Here is a 19418-nt window from a genome sequence, read left to right on the forward strand (position 1 = left end):
CTCCAGCCACACCCCCTGCCCCCTCCCTCAATCTACCCAGCCCCAGGCCCAGGCACACCCATCCAGCCTCTGCTGCCATCCCCTCTTCAGGCTTCCCCAGGCACCTCTCCCTCTGGTCTCCCCTATTGCTAACCCCAGGAAGGGGGGGCTGCTCTGCCACCCAGTCTGCACCTCGGGACTTGGGCAGACACCCATTGGCCCATGTGGCTGCCTGGTCGGGGGCAGCTGTGTAAACGGGAACCGAATCCATGCCCCTCCCCCTCGAGACCCCCTGGGATGGGGGCTCAGCCCAGACCGGGGTCTGTCATTTAGTGGGAGCCCCTGGTTAAAATATTGCCGGCACCTGCCTGTCAGCTGGCCCCCTTTTCCGATACCCCCCCCCCGGCCTCCCCACACACAGCCCTCCCCCGATCCCGCTCTCCTCCCACCCAGGCTCCCCCCTACCCCGCCGGATCGCCAACCCCAGCAGAGAATAACTCCCCCCCGCCCCAGCCTTCCTGGGCGGGGCCCCCCTCCCCCATATAGCCGGCCCTGCGCTTGGGGGCGCTGCCCTCTGGCTGCAACTCGGTGCGCGCCGCTCGCTGGACTCCCTCGCCCCACAGCATGGCCCCGGCTCGCCGCCTGCTGACCCTCGGTGAGCCCCCGATCCCGGCCCCGGCTCCACCAGGTGCTCGGGCCGGTCTGCTGCTTCCCGGGCGCGTTTCTGAGCTCCCCGGGTGTAAATCCCCGGGGAGTGACTCCGGTGTCGCTCCGCCGTGGCTGCCAGCGGGCTCCGGCCCTCGGTGGAGCTGGGATCTCCACGGGCTGGGCTCCGAGTCCAGGGGCCAGAGGGGGATGGGCCCGATTCTGACGCCACTTACTGTGGTGTAAATCCACGGGGGCGGATCCCCAGTTGGTGTATTTTGCTGCGTGGTCTCCCGGGGAGTGACGCTAATTTACAGCCGCTGCCTTTACAGTGTTGTGAGTGTGAGCGAGTGAGGGCAGGATCCGGCCTAGCCAGTGCCGGCTGGGGCTGATTCTCCCCTCCCGCTGCTGGAAAGCTGGAGCAGCTGGGCCCGATTCTGCTCCCACAAGTTTTCCCCTTGTGTGACTCAAGTGGAGTGACTCCTGGATTCCGTGCTGGTGTAAATGGGAGCAGGAGACTTGTCTCTGGCGGGAGGCGGGGCAGGGATCTGCTGGGCTGCCCAGGGCAATAGAGGATTGTGCTGTATGTCCGGCTGGGCTGGGCTCGTCTCTGACAGCCTAGGGAGCAGCGTGTTACTGGGGGGCGCTGTCACAGGCTCTCCCATTCTGGCTTGTGTTCCGGAGAGAGATGATCCTTCTTTGACAGAGAGGCCAGCTGGTTTATCCAGGCTCCTGGCAAGATGGTGCTGGGAAGTGAACCCAGGAGTCCTGGCTTCTAACCGCCCTGCTCTAACCCACCAGCGCCACTCCCCTGTCACTGCTGGGAATAGAACCCAGGTGTCCTGACAATCAGCGCCCCCCCCCCCCCAGCTCTAACTACTAGACCCTGTTCCCTCAGGCTACAGAAGCAGGGTTTGTAAACTGATTTTCCGGGGTGTGTCAGCTGGCTTTACACCAGGAGTGGAGAGGCACAGGGACCAGGTTTGAAAGCCCTTTGAGGACCCCTTTCGGGTCCCTTTTGGGGTGATCAGGCTTTGCACTTCCCCCAGGGCTGGAGTCGTCGGGTATGAGGTATCAGAGCGGGGGTAGGGGTGCCCCTCCGAACCCTTGGCCGAGTCCCGTGTAGTTAATGACCGTGCAGAAGGCTGGATGCAGTTGCCTGCATGTGTCCTGGCTCTGCCCCTCTCTGAGCCTGATCCTGCCCCCACTGGAGACAAAGCCAGGTCTACCCCTTGCGTGTACTGTCAGCGCATCCCAGGTGAAGGTGCCCCAAGTGCCTCCCCTCCCTTCCCAGCTCTTCTGGTCACGGGTCATCCTGGGTCCCTCTCCAAGCTTCATCCAGACTTGATCTGATCGTTGGGGGCAGGGGAAGTTCCAGGGTCACCTTCCCCACCCCCGCTGGCCACTGATGCACCCGCAGTCGCATCCCCTTTGGGCTGTGGGTGGTGCTGGAGGGTGGGATCCACCTCGGAGCTGGGAGCTGCAGCATCAGGAGCTGGGTGCCTGGTGTCCCGGGGTTCAGAGGAGGCTGGATGGGGAGGGGGCGGGTTGGAATACGGGTCGGGGTCCTTTGCTTTGGGGTCTTCGAAGTCTTCGGCTTCCGTATGAGGAGAGATTAATAAGACTGGGACTTTTCAGCTTGGAAAAGAGACGGCTAAGGGAAGATATGACTGAGGTCTATAAAATCATGACTGGTGTAGAGAAAGTAGATAAGGCTGTGTTGTTTACCACTTCTCATAACGCAAGAACTAGGGGTCACCCAATGAAATTAATAGGCAGCAGGTTGAAAACAAACAAAAGGAAGTATTTCTTCACACAACACACAGTTAACCTGTGGAACTCCATGCCAGAGGATGTTGTGAAGGCCAAGACCATAACAGGGTTTAAAAAAGAACTAGATAAATTCATGGAGGACAGGTCCATCAATGGCTATTAGCCAGGATGGGCAGGGATGGTGTCCCTCACGGTTGTTTGCCAGAAGCTGGTAATGAGTGACAGGGGATGGAGCACGTGATGATGCCCTGTTCTGTTCATTCCCTCTGGGGCACCGGGCACTGGCCACTGTCGGCAGACAGGACACTGGGCTAGATGGACCTTTGCTCTGACCCAGTTGGGCCGCTCTTATGCCTTTCACTTATCGGAGCATTTGCCTGGCTTTAGACGCCATCAAGGCAAAAAGCAAGCCTAGGATTCCTGGCTTCTATCCCCGCAGTGGGAGGGGAGCGCAGTCTAATGGCTAGAGCAGGGGAGGCTGGGGGCCCGGATTCCTGGGTTCTATCCCCGTAGCTGTGGGGCGGGGTGTTGGTCAAGAGTTCTTGTCTAAGTGGCTGGCCATACAAAGGGCGGGATCCTGTTGGGTGTTCAGTGCCCCGCCCCTCCGTGCATCCTATGTCCTGGGGAGGGGGGAGTGCCCCGCCTGTGACGAGAGCAGAGCAGCATCGTTTTCAGAAATATTTCTGTCCATGTTGTGCCAAGTGATAAATAAAATGAAGCATTCCTTGCCCTACTTGGCCCTGCCAGTCCAGCCGCCCTCTGGGGAAGGAGGAAGGGAGAGGAAGACATCAGTGCTGCCCGGGGTCTGTGCCCACCCACCTTTCCAGAGCTTTGGGGGGATCCGGTTTTCAATCCAGATTTTAGGCTCCTGAAACGAGAAGCCTGACTTACAAAGGGGCTGCAATCTGTAGGCAGGCAGCGCCGTCTAGTCGAAAGAGTGTCGGCATGGGAGTCAGAACACCTGGGTTCTTTCCACTGATTTGGCAAGTCGCTTCCCTGCTCTGTCAGTTTCCCCACTTGCCTTTTGTCAGTTGAGACTGGGTGCCCTTTGGAGCAGGGGCTGTCTCTCGCTGTGGGTCTGTGCAGCCCTTGGCACAATAGGGCCTCCGTTTTTTTCAGGGCTGGTAGTCGCTGCCGTAATTCACTTAATAACGAGCATTCCCAGATCCTGCAGAATCTGGGCATAACCAGCCAGCTATTTTAGGAGCCTTGATGTGGATTTAGGTGCCAGATTTTAGGTGCCCAGGTTTGGCACGTGGGTCCCCAGCTGGGGGCTGGATCCTGCGCTGCATGTTCCCACTAAGCTCCCGTTGGTGGCAGGCACTGTCCTGCTGGTGGGCTGGGCTCAGGGTTGGATCCAGGAGTAGTTTGAGCTCCTGTATCCGCTGTTATCTTTGATGCCTCCTTAGATCTGTGTGGCACAGCCTTGCTAGCAGCTGCTGTGTGGCACAGGTGCCTGAGTGGTTCAGGGGCTGCGCTGGCATGGGGAAAATCCAGGTTCAATTCTCAGCTCTGGCACTGAATCGCTCCAGGACTCAGTTTCCACAGCAGTAAAATGGGGTGACTGGTTCTTCAGTTGCCTTGTCTGTTTGAGTCATATTGGCTCTCGAATCGATGCTGAGGGGCAACAATGGGGCCTTGGTGCCGCAGCAGAATGGCTAATAAATACAAGCTGTGGCTTGTGTCTGCGATGGTAGGATTGGTACCAGCCATTTGTTTGATCAATGACTTTGTTTTTGCATTTGATTTCCTGGTTTCATAAAGTGTGTGGGGAGATAATGTGGAGCAAAGAGCCAGTGGGGCTGTGAGCCAGGACTCCTGGGTTCTCTTCCTGGTTCTGGAAAGGGAGTGGGGTCTAGTGGTTAGAGAAGGGAGCTGGGAGCCAGGACTCCTGGGTTCTATTCTGTGATGCAGCAGGGTGGGGAGACTGTTGACCTGGGAATGTGGCAGGGGAGTTTCACTGGGGATGGGAGACCTGAGAGCCTGTAAGCTGAGCCAGGACGGGGAGGGGGGAGGTAACAGCTCTGCCCGGGAAACTGGACAAAGGCTGCAGGAGAGAGCCAGCTGCGGGCGGGTTTGGTTTCAGTTTGGTGCTGGGTGGTGGAACGCAGGGAACCCCAGGGCTGGGGTCTAAGCTCCCTGCCCCCCAGAAGGACTTGACTGAGGGGTCCCGGTTGTACCCACAAGCTCTGCTTTGGACTGTGTTCCGATTGTCCAATAAACCTTCTGTTTTACTGGCTGGCTGAGAGTCACGGTGAATCCCAGGAAGAGGGGTGCAGGCCCCGCACTCCCCCACACTCCGTGACATATTCCCAGCTGCCATTTGCTCTGAGACAGTGGGTGAGTTGTCGCTCAGTGCCTCAGTTTCCCCACCTGTAAAATGGGGCTGGTGGCAGCCCCTGTCTCAGCCGGTGGAGCCATGCGGGCTGAGAATGCCCATGTAGTGCTTTAGGGCTGGCCTGTCTCCTCTTTGGCAGGGGCCAGCTTTCTGGTACAATGGGGACCCAGTCCCAGGCTAAGCGCTATCATAATACCCTTACTACTAACTCCAGCCTTGCTGGCATGTGGGTGCCCTTGAAAATTGAGACAAGCCCTCGAAAATCAGGAGTGACTTGAAAAAGATAGTGAGATTGCAACTTTGGGTTCCTTGCGGTCTCGTAGCCCTCTGGAGGGTCTCCCATTTCTGAGCTCCACTCTGTCATCCGAAGGGTTAGAAACTTGCTTTCAAAGAGAGCCCAGATCCTCACAATCCCGGGAGTCCAGGAGTTGGGGCTTTCAGGAAAGCAACGACTGTCACAAGGCCGGTGGTAAAATTGCAAGTGTCGGCAGCGCGGTGATGCCCTTTCTCTCCTGTATCAGGACCCGGAGCTTTGGGAGAAGTGGCTGGCTGGGGGTCGGGGTGGGGATTGGTTGCATCTCCAGGGATTGGGGGGGAGGCTGTGGGTTGGGGGAGGGGTGCCTCATATCTTGGGGGTGGGGGGAGTTGGCGGATGAGTTAACCTGGCCGGGGGGAGGCGGGCACTGTTTTGCCGGCTGATTTCGAAATCAAGAGCATAACGGAAAGGCGGGTGATGAGTTGTGGGGAAATGGTGACAGGTCTGGGAAAATGACAGGTCTCGTAACCGCTCCTCCTCCCCCCAAAAACCCCCTCGTCTTGTGTCAGGGCTTGCACCTGGGCGGAGTGAGCATGAGCCAGCGTAGGCAGGGGCAGGGGGGTGTTTTAAATTCTCCCAGGTCAGCTTGGCAGCAGGGTAGGCACCTCCCTGGCTGGGGGCTGGCAGAACTGCTGGCACAAGGGGCAGATCAGTGATGGATCGGGCCCACCTGTGGAAACCAGGCCCCGGGTGTGAGATGCAAGGGCTGGACAGAAATGCAGACACAGTATCAGGGCACTTCTCCGGATCTCCGCACGGTTACTCAGTAGCAGCGAGATGCTGACGTGATAGCGATTCCCGGAAACTACCCAGGGCAGAGGAAAGCACAGGGGGGCCAGAAGCCTGGCTGGTGTGAACCAGCCTCCTTCCACTGAGCTCAATAGGGCTAGGCCGGTTTACACCAGCTAGGGACTCCTGGGTTCTAGCCCCAGCTCTGGGAGGGCAGTGTGGTCTGGTGGTTACAGCAGGGGGGCTGGGAGCCAGGACTCCTGGATCTAGCCCCAGCTGTGGGAGGGCAGTGTGGTGTAGTGGTTAGCGCGGGACTCCCAAGGCCGGGCCGGGGTTTGAAGCAGCAGCTGTTCTGGGCTCCTGAGGGGTGCAGAGATAGGGGGAAAGAGCAGTGCATTTCCTGCCTCTTTAGAGGAGCGGGGACTTTCCAGGGGAAGCCGTGGGGGCGGGGAGGGAGGGGGCGCTGCATCAGCTGCTTCCGCCCCCACCTAGGCCGGGTGCATGGAGGGGGCACTCAGCATCTGCTCGGCTGGGAACGCCGGGCCGGGGGAGACACTGCTTGGTGTCCGGCTGGGAATGTGGGACCCGTGGGGAAGCTGTTGCCTCCCAGGGGCCAGCAATCCCAGGAGGGAGGGGCAGGGGATTGCCTGCGGGGACGGGGTGTTCCCTGGGTAGGATGACACGAGGCTTTCACTCTGCGTCACCCGCCCAGCTCAGGGCTTCCCACCCTGACCCTCCGGAGAGTGGTGGGGCTGCTCCAGAGCTCCCGCGTCCCGGGCAAACAGCACCTCGCTGCACAGGTGGGCAGGCGGTTGGAGGAGTGGGGGCTGGGAGCTGACGCCTGGGTTCTATCCCCAGCGTGGGGAGGGGACTGGGGGTGAAAGTGCTACCCAATCAGTCTGGGGTAAATGGCTGCTCTGCGGGAGGAGGTTACACCAGGGCCAGGATCTGGCTGAGTGAGTAGATGAAAGACGTTTCTCCCTTACACAGCTGTTACTCCAATGAGGCCAGATCCCAGCTGGTGTAAACTGGCCGTCGCTCCTTGGGAGGCAGCGGGGCCGGATCCCGTAGCTCCCATCAACTTCAATGCACTTACCCCAATTCCAGCAGCTGAGGATCTACCCCAGAGCCCGGTCTGTCCCGTGTGCTCTAGCCCTGCTCTCAGAGGCCGGGGCTCTGCCCTCCTGGCCGTCCCAGGGCTGAGGTCACTGGGGCACAAGGCCCCAGTCTCAATAACCGCTGGGCACAAGGCACTGACCCTGCTGTGAACGTTTCTCCTGGTGTCTCACGGGGCCCGGTCAGGAAGCGAATCGCTCAGGCCGGCGCTCCCAGAATGCTGCCGCTCCGACTCCAATCCGCCCCCAGTGTCTCCGCTTGGCCCCATTCCACAATGGAGCCCTCGCTCCCTGCTCTGTCTCCTCTGCCCCCAGCCGGGGCTATTTTCTGCCTCCAGCTGCCTTCTTTATTTCAGGGGCCTGAGTATTAATAGGAGACCGGGGTGGATTTGGTCAGCCGGCATCTAGCTCTGCCCACGTGTCCAGCGCCTGGCATTCTGCTCGGTGGGAAGGAAAGCGTGGGAGGGGGAAGGTCCCCATTGTTATCAGTGGGAGCCCAGTTCTCTCAGAAATCCAGCCCGATCCTCTTCTTATTGCCCGCCTACATAAATCCAGAGTCACTCCAGTTATGTCAGTGGTTTCACACTGTTCTACTAACCAGTGTCTGGTTTGGATATCACACTCTTATTACTTAGATTACAGAAACTCAGAGACCTCACCCAAGATTGGAGGCCCCTGTTGTCATCGGTGCTGCACAGACTGTGCCCAAGATATAGGGGTCCCTATTGTGGTGGGCGCTGCACAGACACCTAAGAGAGAGAGCCCCTGCCTTGAAGAGCTCGCAATCTACATTGATAATGTGTTGGAAGAGAAACTGAGGCACAGAGGGGGAAAGTGACTTGCCCAAGGTCACCCAACAAGCCAGTGGCAGAGGTGGGACTAGACCCTAGGTGTCCTGACTCCTAGTCTTGTGGCCGAGCTGCAAGGCCATGCTGCCTCCAGCCATTATGCCCTGATGTTACTAGTTACTCTAGATTCCCTCTGGTGTAGCCGAGATCAGAGTCTGGCCCCCTAAATTGGAATGGCTCCTCCCTATGTTCCCAGGGTTAAAAATGAGACAATGGGGTCAGGCCCCCAGCAGATGTAAAGTGACCCCACCGCTCCAATGGAGCGATGCTGATTGATGCCAGCTGGGAGCCTGGCCCACTGACCCCAGCTGCGCTACGGCTGACGGACCCCGGCTGGGCTCTGGACTGGTGCTGCACGCATGCAGATCTTAACCTTTCCAGGGGACACCTGCAGTCTAGTCGAATTCAAAGGCTGCCTTTCAGCTCGCCCTCCTCCGCCCTCCCCCAGCCAAATGCAGTGGTTTTAGAACCGCAATGTGTCACCCTGTTCGTGTGTTTTGTCCTCTCCGCTGTTGCTGAGTGACAGATCCACACAAACACCGAGGAGACTGACAGGGTTTTTGACAAGACCTCAGAATAAGGAACAGGCTGGGGCCGGAGGGCGGGGAGAGGGCCGTGGAACTGACAGGATGCAAAGTTCTGGCAAAGGTACCAAGAGGCAGATTTGTAAAAGGTTTCGGGGCCAAATTCCCCAGCAGCCCAGACACCTCCTCCCCCCCATCTTTGGATCTCATGGGACAATCCAGCTCTAAGGGCTTGTCTTCCCTAGTGAGTTAAGAGGAGACACAGCTCCCACTATCTCAACCCCTGTCCACACCCTAACACCTAGTGGTTAGAGCAGAGGGGGCAGGGAGTCAGGACTCCTAGGTTCTGTCCCCAGCTCTGGAGGGGAGCGGGGGCTAGCAGGTTAGCACAAGGTGGGGCCGGGAGTCTGGACTCCTGGGTTGTAACCCCAGCTCTGACACGCCCGCTGAGTGACCTGCCTGCTCATGTTGGCCTCAGTTTCCCCACGTGTGAAATGGGGATCATGATTTTGTTGCTCCTTGAGTGGAGTGCCCTTGAAAAGGGACTAAGAGAGAGTCGAATGCTCCTGGCAAGGCTCCCTGGAGAATGGCTGGAGACATGGAAATGTCTGGCAGGGGCACCCAGGACATGGTGGTGGGGAAATCCCCAGCTCTGCCCACTGGGAAACCAGGCTGCCTGCTTGGCTCCCCTGTCTGTCTCGCAGCTCTGATCCATCCGTCTGTCTAACCTCTGCTGTGTAAAGGCTAAACCAGCATTTCTCAAATGCGGCTGGATTTTTTTGTGGCCACAGCAACCTCCAAACCAGAGACGGGGGGGAGGGAGGGGGGGGGGGAAGCAGCGGCCCCTCCCTGCAGTGCCCAGCAGAACAGCTGTTCCCGGGGGCAGCGCCCTTGGAGACACGTGGGGCTGGCGTGCATGGCGCCGGAGGCGGCCCTCCTCAGTGGGGGCAGCGGCTGCATCCGGTCGCCGGGACGCTCCCCTGGGCAGCTCCCCCCTCCCAGCCGGGACTCCGCAGGTGAGTTCCCGACCCACTGTCCCCGGGGTGGGGACAAAGACGGGCTTGTCAGAAGGGCCATCAGCAGGAGTTGGTGGCCACACTCTGAGGTGAGAACCCCTGGGATAGAGGCCCTGCCCAGTATAGGGCCCCCCAACTCCGTTCGGCTGGGCCCTGCACAGACCTGGCCTGAAATCGGGATCCCCTGTTGCGCCGGGCACTGCGCAGACATGCAGTGGGCTCTGAGTCACTTTAGAAATAGGCTTGTGCTAAAGAGCTCGCAGTCTAATTGGACATGGGGCAGAAAGGGAAACTGAGGCACAGAGCGGGGCCGTGACTTACCCAAGGTCACCCAGCAGGCCAGTGACAAGAGTCGGGGAATGGAACCCTGGCGTCCTGACTTCCCGTTCTGGACTCTAGCCAACTCTGCCATGTTAGCGCCATTCTTCCCAGTTCCCTGTTGGGCTGAGGGCCCCCTCCCCTCCGGGCCCCCCCCGCAGTGTATAGCTGTATATGAATTTCCTGACCTAGCCCAGCTCGTAAAGTGATTGCTAACAAAGACAATGGTGATGGCTCCAGAGAGCCCAGGCCCCCTCCTCCCCCAGCTCTGTGTGACACGGGGCCAAAGTGCAGGGTGAAGAGAGGAAGTAATTACGGTTACAGGCCTGCAGCCGGCTCTGGAAAGGCCCTGGCTGTCCGGGGGGGGGGGTGGGCTGTGAGCGAGGGGGAATCTGGCTGAACCACGGGCAAAGCGGCACCATGTCGTGGCTGGACCCACATCCAGTCACTGGCTGAAGCCCTGGGCAAAGTCTGAACCAGTCTGATCCCTTGCCTGGCCTCTGGGTGTCCTCGCACGTCTGGGCACTAGCGCCAGGGTCCCTCGCACCAATCCCCAGCCCCTGGGTGTCCTCGCACGTCTGGGCACTAGCGCCAGGGTCCCTTGCACCAATCCCCAGCCCCTGGGTGTCCTCGCACATCTGGGCACTAGCGCCAGGGTCCCTTGCACCAATCCCCAGCCCCTGGGTGTCCTCGCACGTCTGGGCACTAGCGCCAGGGTCCCTCGCACCAATCCCCAGCCCCTGGGTGTCCTCGCACACCTGGGCACTAGCGCCAGGGTCCCTCACAACAGCTGCCACAGCGCCAGGCTCCCTAGTGGGACAGGCTCTGTGCTCAGCACTTGTATCTGGGATGGCCTCAGCTAGCCTTGTTAGCAACCTGCCCCACTGCAGCCCCTAACGGCTCAAGGCTTTCGACACCGCTTGAGTCATGCCCTTCAGAGAAGTGGGGGGAAGTAACCAGGAGATAAGTGGCCTCGTGAAAAGGGAACGGATAAAATCCCTAGTTACCACCCGGATGTTTTCACAACAGAGTCGGCCTGGGCACTTCCCCCAGATCCCACCGTCTCACTCCGTGGGAGCCCGTGGGGCCAGCCCCCCAGCTGGGGTGACAGCCTTGCTTCATTGACATAGCAAACTACTGCCCCCCCTCCTTTCTCCCCCTGCCCCCACCCCGCCACTCTGCTTCAGGCCTGGGTGTTGGGTCTCTAGGTGCAGTCCGTCTTTGGCCTTTCTACTGAGACTGGGTCAGGTCACATCCTCTCTTGCATTAGGTGCATTATCGTAGTGGCTATAGATCCCCGACTGAGATGGGGCGGCCCATGCGCCAGGTGCTGCACAACCCTGTCTGTGCTCAGGGCCCTGCTTTGCCAGGTGCGACACAGACAGCCCTTGCCCCGAAGAGCGAGACAAAGGAAGGCCCTTGCGACAGATTTTTTTTGTTGTTAAATCAATGGGAGTTAGACACCTCACTACCTTTACAAATCAGAGCCTTGCCCCTGTTTTACAAATGGGGAAACTGAGGCACAGCGCGTGGCAGTCACCTGACTGCGGAAGAACCAGAGAGCTCAGTGCTGATCTCCAAAGTCCCAACCCGGCGCCTTAATCCCCAAACCACCCTGCTGCTCTGTGTCTTTCCCCTTTTGCAAAACAGATAGCAGAGTTTGTGCCCAGGCTCTCAACCTTTCCAGACCTCTGTGCCCCTTCCAGCAGTCTGATTTGTCTTGCGTACCCCAAGTTTCACGTCACTTAAAAACTGATTGCTTGCAAAATCAGACAGAAAAGCATCACAGCCACGCTCCTCCTGCCAAATGGCTGACTTCATTTTCACCATATCATAAAATTAAATCAATTGGAATATAAATATGGTACTTACATGTCAGTGGATGGTGTATAGAGCAGTATAAACAAGTCATTGTCTGCATGAAATTTTAGTTTGTCCTGACTTCACTAGTGCTTTTTCTGTCGCCCGTTGTAAAACTAGGCAAATATCTAGATCCGTTCATGTACCTTGGGAAGACCTGTGCGTACCCCTGGGGGCATGGGTACCCCTGGTTGAGAGCCACTGCTCTGTAAGACGCGGGAGATGATGGTCCTGCCCTGCTTTGCACTGGGGAGGCCTCAGCTGGAGTCCTGGGTCCAGTTCTGGGCACCGCGCGTCCGGGAAGATGTGGACACGCTGGAGAGAGGCCAGAGGAGAGCCACAAACATGATCTGAGGTTTAGAAAACCAGACATGTGCGGAAAGGTTAAAACACGGGGCATGTTTAATCTTGAGAAACGACGACTGAGGGGGGAGCTGAGAACAGCCCTCAAATCCGTTGAGGGCCGTTACAAAGAGGACGGAGACGTTCACGGAAGGGCCTTCTTGCCTGTACGATTGCCGTGATGGTGTAGCCCTGTCGGCCCCAGGATTTCAGAGACGGGGCAGGGGGTGATTTCTTTTATTGGACAAACTTCTGTTGGTGGAAGAGAGGCGGCTGTGGAGACCCCAGCCCTGAGGGGGGTTAAGAACAGGTTGGACAAACCCCTACAAGGATGGGCTAGGATGAACTGGTCCTGCCTCAGCACAGGGGGCCAGCCCAGCCCTGCCTGTCTGATTGCACGAGCGCAGGGATGCTGCTAGGGGCCTGCCGGCCCCTGGGGCTGGGGCTGCTCGGCCGGGGGTCAGAAAGCCATGGGCCCCGTTGCAGACGGCCCCGAGCTGGTCCCAGCAAGCAGCTCCTGGGTTGGAATTTCAGCAACAGCCGGTCCCGGCTCCTGCCCGCATACCAGGGATTGGGTTTCATGCAACCGCAGAAAGCCTAGAGAGAGATTGATCAGCCGTGGCTGCCGGCCACCAGCCCCCAGCGCTGGGGGGGACTTGGCTGGCATTTCCAGCCCCATCTGGGAAGCGGCACCCACTGCCAGGAGCCCGTGTGCGTCAGGGGAAGGGGGACACCCTGGGGGCAGCAGATTCCAGAGCAAACCACAGCTGAGCCTGCCTGAGAAACGAAGCCCAGACTGTGTGGAGCGGCTAAATCAAACCAGCTGTGCAGGCTGCCTCTGGGGGGCTGCAGGCCAGGAAATGCGGGGGGGCCTTAGCCCCCATCCCACCCCTGCAAGGCTCTGTCATCTTAACCCCTTGTGGCCCCAGGAGGCACCATTCTCCTGAGGCCAGAACCTCTGGTTGTTTCTTAGAGTCCAGCTCGTGCACAGAGCAGAGCAGCCCAGCGGGGTGGGCTAAGGGGGGAGCGCCTCCGGCATGCAGAGGAGTAGGCTGTTGTCCTGCAGTGGGGTGGCTACTGGGAGTGATGTGACAGGCACTCAGTGAACAGATCGGGGGGGAGGTCAGTCACCCCGGGGCAAGCCTGGTGCATTGTGACAAGGGTCTACGTGCCCCCCTGCATGGCCCTGCTCCTGCACCCTGACCCCAAGGAGCTCTCCCTGCCCCTAATAGCCCCATTGACCTTCCCAGGTCTGCACAGGTGCAGACGACTGAGCTGGGGCTAACGAGTCAGTCTGAGGATGCTGGATCCGGATGAGAGTTCGTCTCGTCCACCGGTAGCCGGGCTGGCTCTGCCGGCTTGGGGTGCGTTCATGCCAGCGCTGAGAGCGTTGTGGGCCCGTCCCTCCAGTCGGTGAATCTGCCTGACACTCGTGTGTGTGCGTGTGGGGGCAGGGGGAGTCACTTTTCCAAAGTCCATTCCCAGAGCAGCCCCCCACCCCCATCAGCTCAGCCCCTCCCCCCTTGGGATGCGCTTCTGTCCCAGAGTTTGTGCCCAGACTGACGCCAGCCCGGATCCCTGCCTCCCGCCAGGAGCCCGGGCTCTGCGGTGGCTCTGATCCAGCGCCCCAGGGCGATCACATGTCTGTTCGGCATGGAGGAGGGCAGAGAGGGGGACTGTCTGCACTTTGTCTGGGGCCGCGGCTGTGGGAGTCGGGCAGCCCTTTCCATTGCGTCAGGGGGAGAATCACCCGTTTGTCCCGGGATCATTTCTCAGCACCAGCCTCTGTTCCTCCAGCGCCCCGGAGGTGGGGGGCGGCTCTGATTCCACCCCCCAGACTGACCTCGGGGGTGGGGCATCCTCGGGGCTGGGATGGTTCCGATGGAGCTGTATTGGGGGGGTCCCCGAGTGCTGACAGTCTGTGCAGGTTGGGGGGAGGGCACAGGGCCTGATCCATCCCACACTTACACCGTTTCCCAGCAGGGTTACTCCAGATTTACACCCCCACATGGGAAAGGAGAACGAAGAGCTTCTGTACAGGTGGTGGTAACTGGGCCTGGTTTACAATGGGGTGACTCCTGGGGGCAGTGAGAGGAGACTCTGCCCCCCACCCTGCACCCCCCCCCAGGCTGATGGTGCCAAGCGCCATGGGTCCCTTGGGGGTGAAAGGTCTAGTCTGGGTGCTGCTCCCCGCCCCCCCATCCCCTCCAGGCACCTCAGGCTGTGGGTCAGATCCCTCCCTGGGGTGACACAGCCGGATCTGGGCACCTCTCCTGGCCTCTGGGTCTCTGCCCCTCACCCCGCTCCTCTCTCGTTCACCTTCCTGCCCCCCTCTGCTCAGTGAGGGCCCAATCCTGCCCCCCAGCCCTCTCCCAAACTTTCCACGCTCAGATTCCCCCGCCCCCCCCCAAACAGCCAGGGGTGTCTTTGCTGTGGGTGCCAAGGGGCAGGATCGGGGCTGTTTGGGTGGGGGGGAGAGCGAGGAGCCCTGGCCATCTGCACACTATCTCTTTAAGACCTCCTGACACCCCGCCCCCCCTTAATGTTCCTTTTCATCCCTTCTGCCCCCTGGGAAAATGTTCTTGGCCATTGGGAGGCAGCTGCTGGCCAAAGCATGGAGGGGCCAGATGGGACAAAGGGACAGTTATTCTGTGCGCCCGCCTCCGGCTAAGACATGAGCCTGAGACATTCCCGGGGGTGGGCAACATGGCTCATCGCCCCCCTTCCCCCCCAGTGGGGCCCTAAAATGTCAGGGGAGCCAGGGTGTGTCTGTGGTGGTGGCAGATCTGGAAGGGGGGCGCTGGATCGTACCCTGGGAGCACAGATGGGATGAGTCCCCATCGTGTCCGGCGGGGGGTGCTAGATCCAGGGTAGATGTGTTGGATCCAGAGAGCTGATGGCGGGGGGGCAGTTCGGACCTAGAGAGCAGGGGAGACAGGTTGGACCCAGGGGGTAGGTGGGAGTCTGGAGGTCTGGGGGGCCATGTGGGACCCAGAGAAGAGGGAGGCCAGTTTGGGGGTTCAGGTGGGAATCCGGAGTCACGGGGGGACAGGTTGGATTCAGGGGTCGAGGGGGGCCAGGTGGGAATCCAGGGGGCGGGGGAGTTCGGGTCACTTGAGTGCCTGAGTCAGCTCTTGGCCGAGGTTGTTCCATGATTCACGGCTTCCCAGCACGGTGGGAGAGGACGGCACTCACTGGGAGTGGTCACCACCCGGCCGTTGCCACCTGAGGGGACAGCCTGGGGGTGGCGCGATACCCTGGCTCCTGCCGGCTACAGGGGAGTCCAGGGGCAGCAGCAGCAAGCCCTGGTTAAAGTGCTGGAGTATTATTATTATTGCAGTCCTGGGCTGACCCAGCAGGGGGCGCTGTGGGGAGCGGGGCGGGAGCTCCCAGCCTCTCCAGATCCAGCCTCGCCCAGCAGGGGGCGCTGTGGGGAGCGGGGCGGGAGCTCCCAGCCTCTCCAGATCCAGCCTCGCCCAGCAGGGGGCGCTGTGGGGAGCGGGACGGGAGCGCTGGCTGTGGGATACTCGGGGAGGGAGGACTGATTCCCTGCTAAGAGGATTGAACTGGGGCTGGTGGGGGGCTGCATAGGGGATTCTGGCCACGTCCCTGGGGGGGGTAGTGGGGGCAGGGCCCCACAATCTCCTCTCTGGGCCGAGTCACGGCAGCTCTTCCCCGGCAGGAGGGTTTGAAGTATTCTCCCTCCGTTCCGGCCTGGCTGGTGTTTGAGCAGCAGGGAGGGTCCTGGGGGCTACAGCAGGCTGCCAGTACGTGTGAACGCACGTGTCTGTACCTCTGTGCCCGTGCGTGGGTGTGGGCTCACCAGTATGTACATCTGTACTTGTCCACAAAGGTGAGCACACGTCTCCACGTTTGCGTGCATGCCGGAGTGTGCGTGCATGGGAACACGAGCGTGTGCGGTGTGTGTGCCTGGCGTGTGGGTGACTCTCCTGCTAAGGCACTGTGGGGACTTGGGGGACAGTTGAGGGACCGGACCCAGCCCAGGCATGGAGGCTGGGGCTGTGGCCTTGGCGTGGGGCTGTGGGGCCCCCTAGTGGCTGAGGCTGTGCAGTGCCACTCTGTGGACACAAAGGTTCGATGGGGGCGGGGGAAGGTGGTGTTGGGGGGGCTGGCCTGGCCTTGGGGATCAGGTCCCCTGTGCTCCAGTCTAGCCCACGATGGTGGAGACTAAAAATTGCTGACAGGCGTTGTATGAAATGAGTTTGGCCCTGCTTCCAAGCTGGGCATCAGGACTCCTGGGTTCCGGCCCAGCTCTGGGATGAGGGGAGTGGGGTTTAGAGGTTAGAGTGGGGACTGGGAGCCAGGACTCCTGGGTTCCGGCCCAGCTCTGGGATGAGGGGAGTGGGGTCTAGTGGTTAGAATGGGTGCTGGGAGCCAGGACTCCTGGGTTCTCTCTCCAACTTGGAGGGGAGGGGAGTAGGGTCTAGGGATTAGAGCAGGGGTAGGCATCAGGACTCCTGGGTTCTATTCCTAGCTCTGTCCCCGCACCAATGGACCATCTCAAAAGAAAGGCCTCCAAGGGGCCAAAGCCCTTCACCCTGGGTGGGGTGGGGTGTGTCCCAGTGGGGCTGGGGCTGCCTGGGAACAGGCCCTGCTGCTGCCCCTGTTATAAAGAGCCCAAATAGCCAACACATCCCCTCTCAGGGCAGGACTAAGGCTCGTGTTTTAACAGGGAGGGGAGTCACCCTCGGGAGCGACTGCCCTGGGGCGCAGCAGCTTCTCCCTCACGTGGAGTCGAACAGATGGGCTCTCCTTGCTCAAGCTCTCCGCCAGCTCGATCCCCAGCTGCGGGCTGGATGCAGGAATCCCTGCGTCGTTCTCGGGCCCGTGCAGTGCGAGAGGCCGGATCAGCCTGCTCCCTTCCTGGCCTTAGAATCTCTGAATTAATGGCTCGGCCTTCGCTCCCAGGGGAATGTGATGCCATCAGCTCCCCAGCTCCCTCGTCCTCCATGGAGTCTCCCCGGGGGAGATCGACCGGAGCTGAATTTCAAAGCTGCGCCCCCTTCCTAGCTCCCTTCTTAGGAAAGCACAATGGGGTTCCACCGCGCACTGGGCTTCCCCTTTTCACATCACCTCGGGCACTCGGCCCACGGGTCCTTTATCATCTGGTTCTTCGCACCCACGTGTGTGTAATGACTCAGGGCAACAGGCTGTAAATAAACACTGGCAGGAGGGGGTGGATCTGGGGCGATACCTGAGTGAAAAGCCGATCAAAAGCAGCCTGTGTTGTCTTTTCGCCCCATCCCCCTCAGTGCTTCCCCTTTCCAAGTGGGTTTGTCCATTGCATGGACGCACTGGGTGACCTTGGGTAAGTTATTACCCCTCGCTGTGCCTCAGTTTCCCCATCTGTAAAGTGGAGAGAATGCTCCTTCCTTTGCCTATTGCCATGAGCCTTTTGGGTCACAGACTGGCTCACTGTATGTCTGTGCAGCACCGAGTGTGATGTGGCCCTGATCTCGGTCGGCTCTGTACAGCGCCTGGCACAATGGGCAGGGCCAGATTTCAGATTAGGCACAGGAGGCACGGGCCTAGGGGCGCCGGCATTCTATGGGGTGCCTAAAAATTCCAATTTTGCCACTCCCAGGTCCCAGCAGGGGGCAGGGCTGGCTGAGGGGGAGACAGCCCCACGCAGCCCTGCTGCTGGAGCGCTCCTCGCTCTGCCCGGCAGACAGCGTCACCTCCCGGGGGGGGCAGTGAGTGTGGGCCGGGGGGCAGGGCTTGGGAGAGTGGGTCTCTGGGGGAGTTCAGGGGGCAGCTCTGGGTAGAGGGGGTGGGGGGCGCTGGGCAGTGGGCAAGGGGGTGCTAGGAGGCAGGGCACCTAAAAGTTTAAAGTGGTGGGGTTCCCCCGCCACCCGTGGCAGTTAAGAGCTTCCCGGCAGCAGGGGTACCCTGCCGCTCCTGGCCGCCTCCAGGCAGCGGGGCCCCTGGAGCTCCAAGCCGGGGGGCGGGGAACACCGCTGAGACCCTACACCTAGGGGTGCCCTAAGTATAAATCCGGCCCTGACAATGGGGGCTCCTGGTCTTTGTTGCTAATACACACAATAAAAGACCCAGTTGCCCTGGCCCAAAGTCCAGTTCCCAACTGGAACCAGTTAAAAATATTAACAGGGATCCCAGCTGGGGCTGATTTCCCAGAGCACCAGGTGTCTGCATTTTTAACTCCACCATCGTCAGGGCACTGACTGGCCCTTGGCCCAGGATTGGCAGGACTGGGGCGGCTGGGGGGGCGGGTGCAGCTGAGCGGTGGTTATCATCTGCCCATGGTGCCTTACCCTGTCTCTTTGCCTTCCAGGGCTCTGCATCGCCCTGTGCCTGTGGGGCACCGTGGCCCAGAATAATGGCGTACAAGGTAAGGCCGACTCCTCCTGGCTAACCTTCCCGAGCGCTCCCGGCTGCCCGGGGTCTCTGGCCTCCAGCCCCTCCGGTCCCTTCCCTTGTGGGAGGAGAGCAGAGTCAGGGGTCTGGTGAGCCAGGAGCAGCCCCTTGGCGTGGGCGTCTTCGGGTGGGATTATAGAGCACGGTGGGTACGTGCAGGGGAGAGGAGAAGGGGCCCTGTGTAGCCCTCACCTTCCCTGCCCCGTGGCCAGCAGAGAATAGACACTGGGGCCCAGGGCTCTACACTGGGGGCTGGAGTGAGGGGCAGATCCCCACTGCAGCCAAGGCCGATTCGGTTCGGAGGAATGTTTGGTTTTACTCGGGGGGAAAAAATTGCGTGGGGTGGGGGGGGAGGAGATGAAATAATTTTCAAAATGAAAAATTCCCGTTTTCCGGTTCGAAGCGAGGTTTGGGTTTGAAATTGACGCTAATCAGAGTAACGACGACAGCAACAAAAAGGAGACAAATCGGGTGAGATTGAAAACGTTTCACTTGAACCGACGCCCGGCTCCGGCGGCTCTGCCTGTCTGTGCCGGGGGCACCCCCGGGGAGCCAAGGCCTCCTGTGCAGCCGAGGGCAGCTTGTTGCCAGGCGGTGGATGGCGTCGGAGCTGTTTGCCAGGCGCCCAGGGAAGAAAATCAGCAAATGGGGCGTGTGAAAGGAGTCGATCCCACTGTGGGGGGGGGGCAGGGGGGCTGCTCTGCACTGGCTGACCCTGCCCAGCTGTTCCCGCCCCTGCAGATACCACTGAGGACTGCAACAACCATGTGCTCTGCCCATCAAACGCCAAGTGTGTGAACAACACCCACTGCACCTGCCTGGATGGGTACGGGCCAGGAAAGAATCGCTTCTTCACCGACGTAACGGAGATCTGTGATGGTAACTGGGCTCCCACGTTGTCCTGCGGGGCTGGGGCAGAGCAGGGCATTAAGAGCAACTAACTCCACGGCCTGTGGGGGTGCTCAGCCGGGGAAAGTGTGGGGGTGGCAGCACGGGTGAGGGCCGCCCTCCTGGGGATCGAACCGGGGGCCTCCAGAGTCAGCAGCAATCTTGCGTTCTGTGAATTGGGCTCAGGGTGGGGGGCCCATCACACTGACCCGTCTGAATCCCAGCCTCGGCCCTAATCAGCCCCTGGGTGTCCAGGGGCACAAGGGCTCCATGGATCCCTGTCCAGAGGAGCAGGACAGGGCAGCCCTAGCTATACTTCCCCCCTGCCCTT

At 60.2% G+C, this 19418-nt stretch overlaps 1 protein-coding gene across 5 annotated transcripts in view; it reads left to right on the top strand.

Moving 5' to 3' along the window:
* Positions 1 to 521: 521 nt before the first annotated feature.
* The window catches only part of ADGRE5 (adhesion G protein-coupled receptor E5), a 47446-nt gene continuing 28549 nt past the window's right edge, over positions 522 to 19418 (top strand). For 3 of the 5 annotated variants that reach the window (XM_073318204.1, XM_073318206.1, XM_073318207.1), the window contains exons 1-3: positions 523 to 634; positions 18117 to 18173; positions 18941 to 19078. In XM_073318204.1, the coding sequence (XP_073174305.1) occupies positions 604 to 634; positions 18117 to 18173; positions 18941 to 19078 (226 nt within the window). In that variant the 5' untranslated portion in view covers positions 523 to 603. Of the gene's footprint in view, positions 635 to 18116; positions 18174 to 18940; positions 19079 to 19418 lie in introns of all 5 variants that reach the window. The other 2 variants (XM_073318205.1, XM_073318208.1) reach the window with 2 other exon arrangements.

The sequence above is a fragment of the Lepidochelys kempii genome, chromosome 20 (genome assembly GCF_965140265.1).
Source record: "Lepidochelys kempii isolate rLepKem1 chromosome 20, rLepKem1.hap2, whole genome shotgun sequence".
NCBI classification, from domain to species: Eukaryota; Metazoa; Chordata; order Testudines; family Cheloniidae; genus Lepidochelys; species Lepidochelys kempii.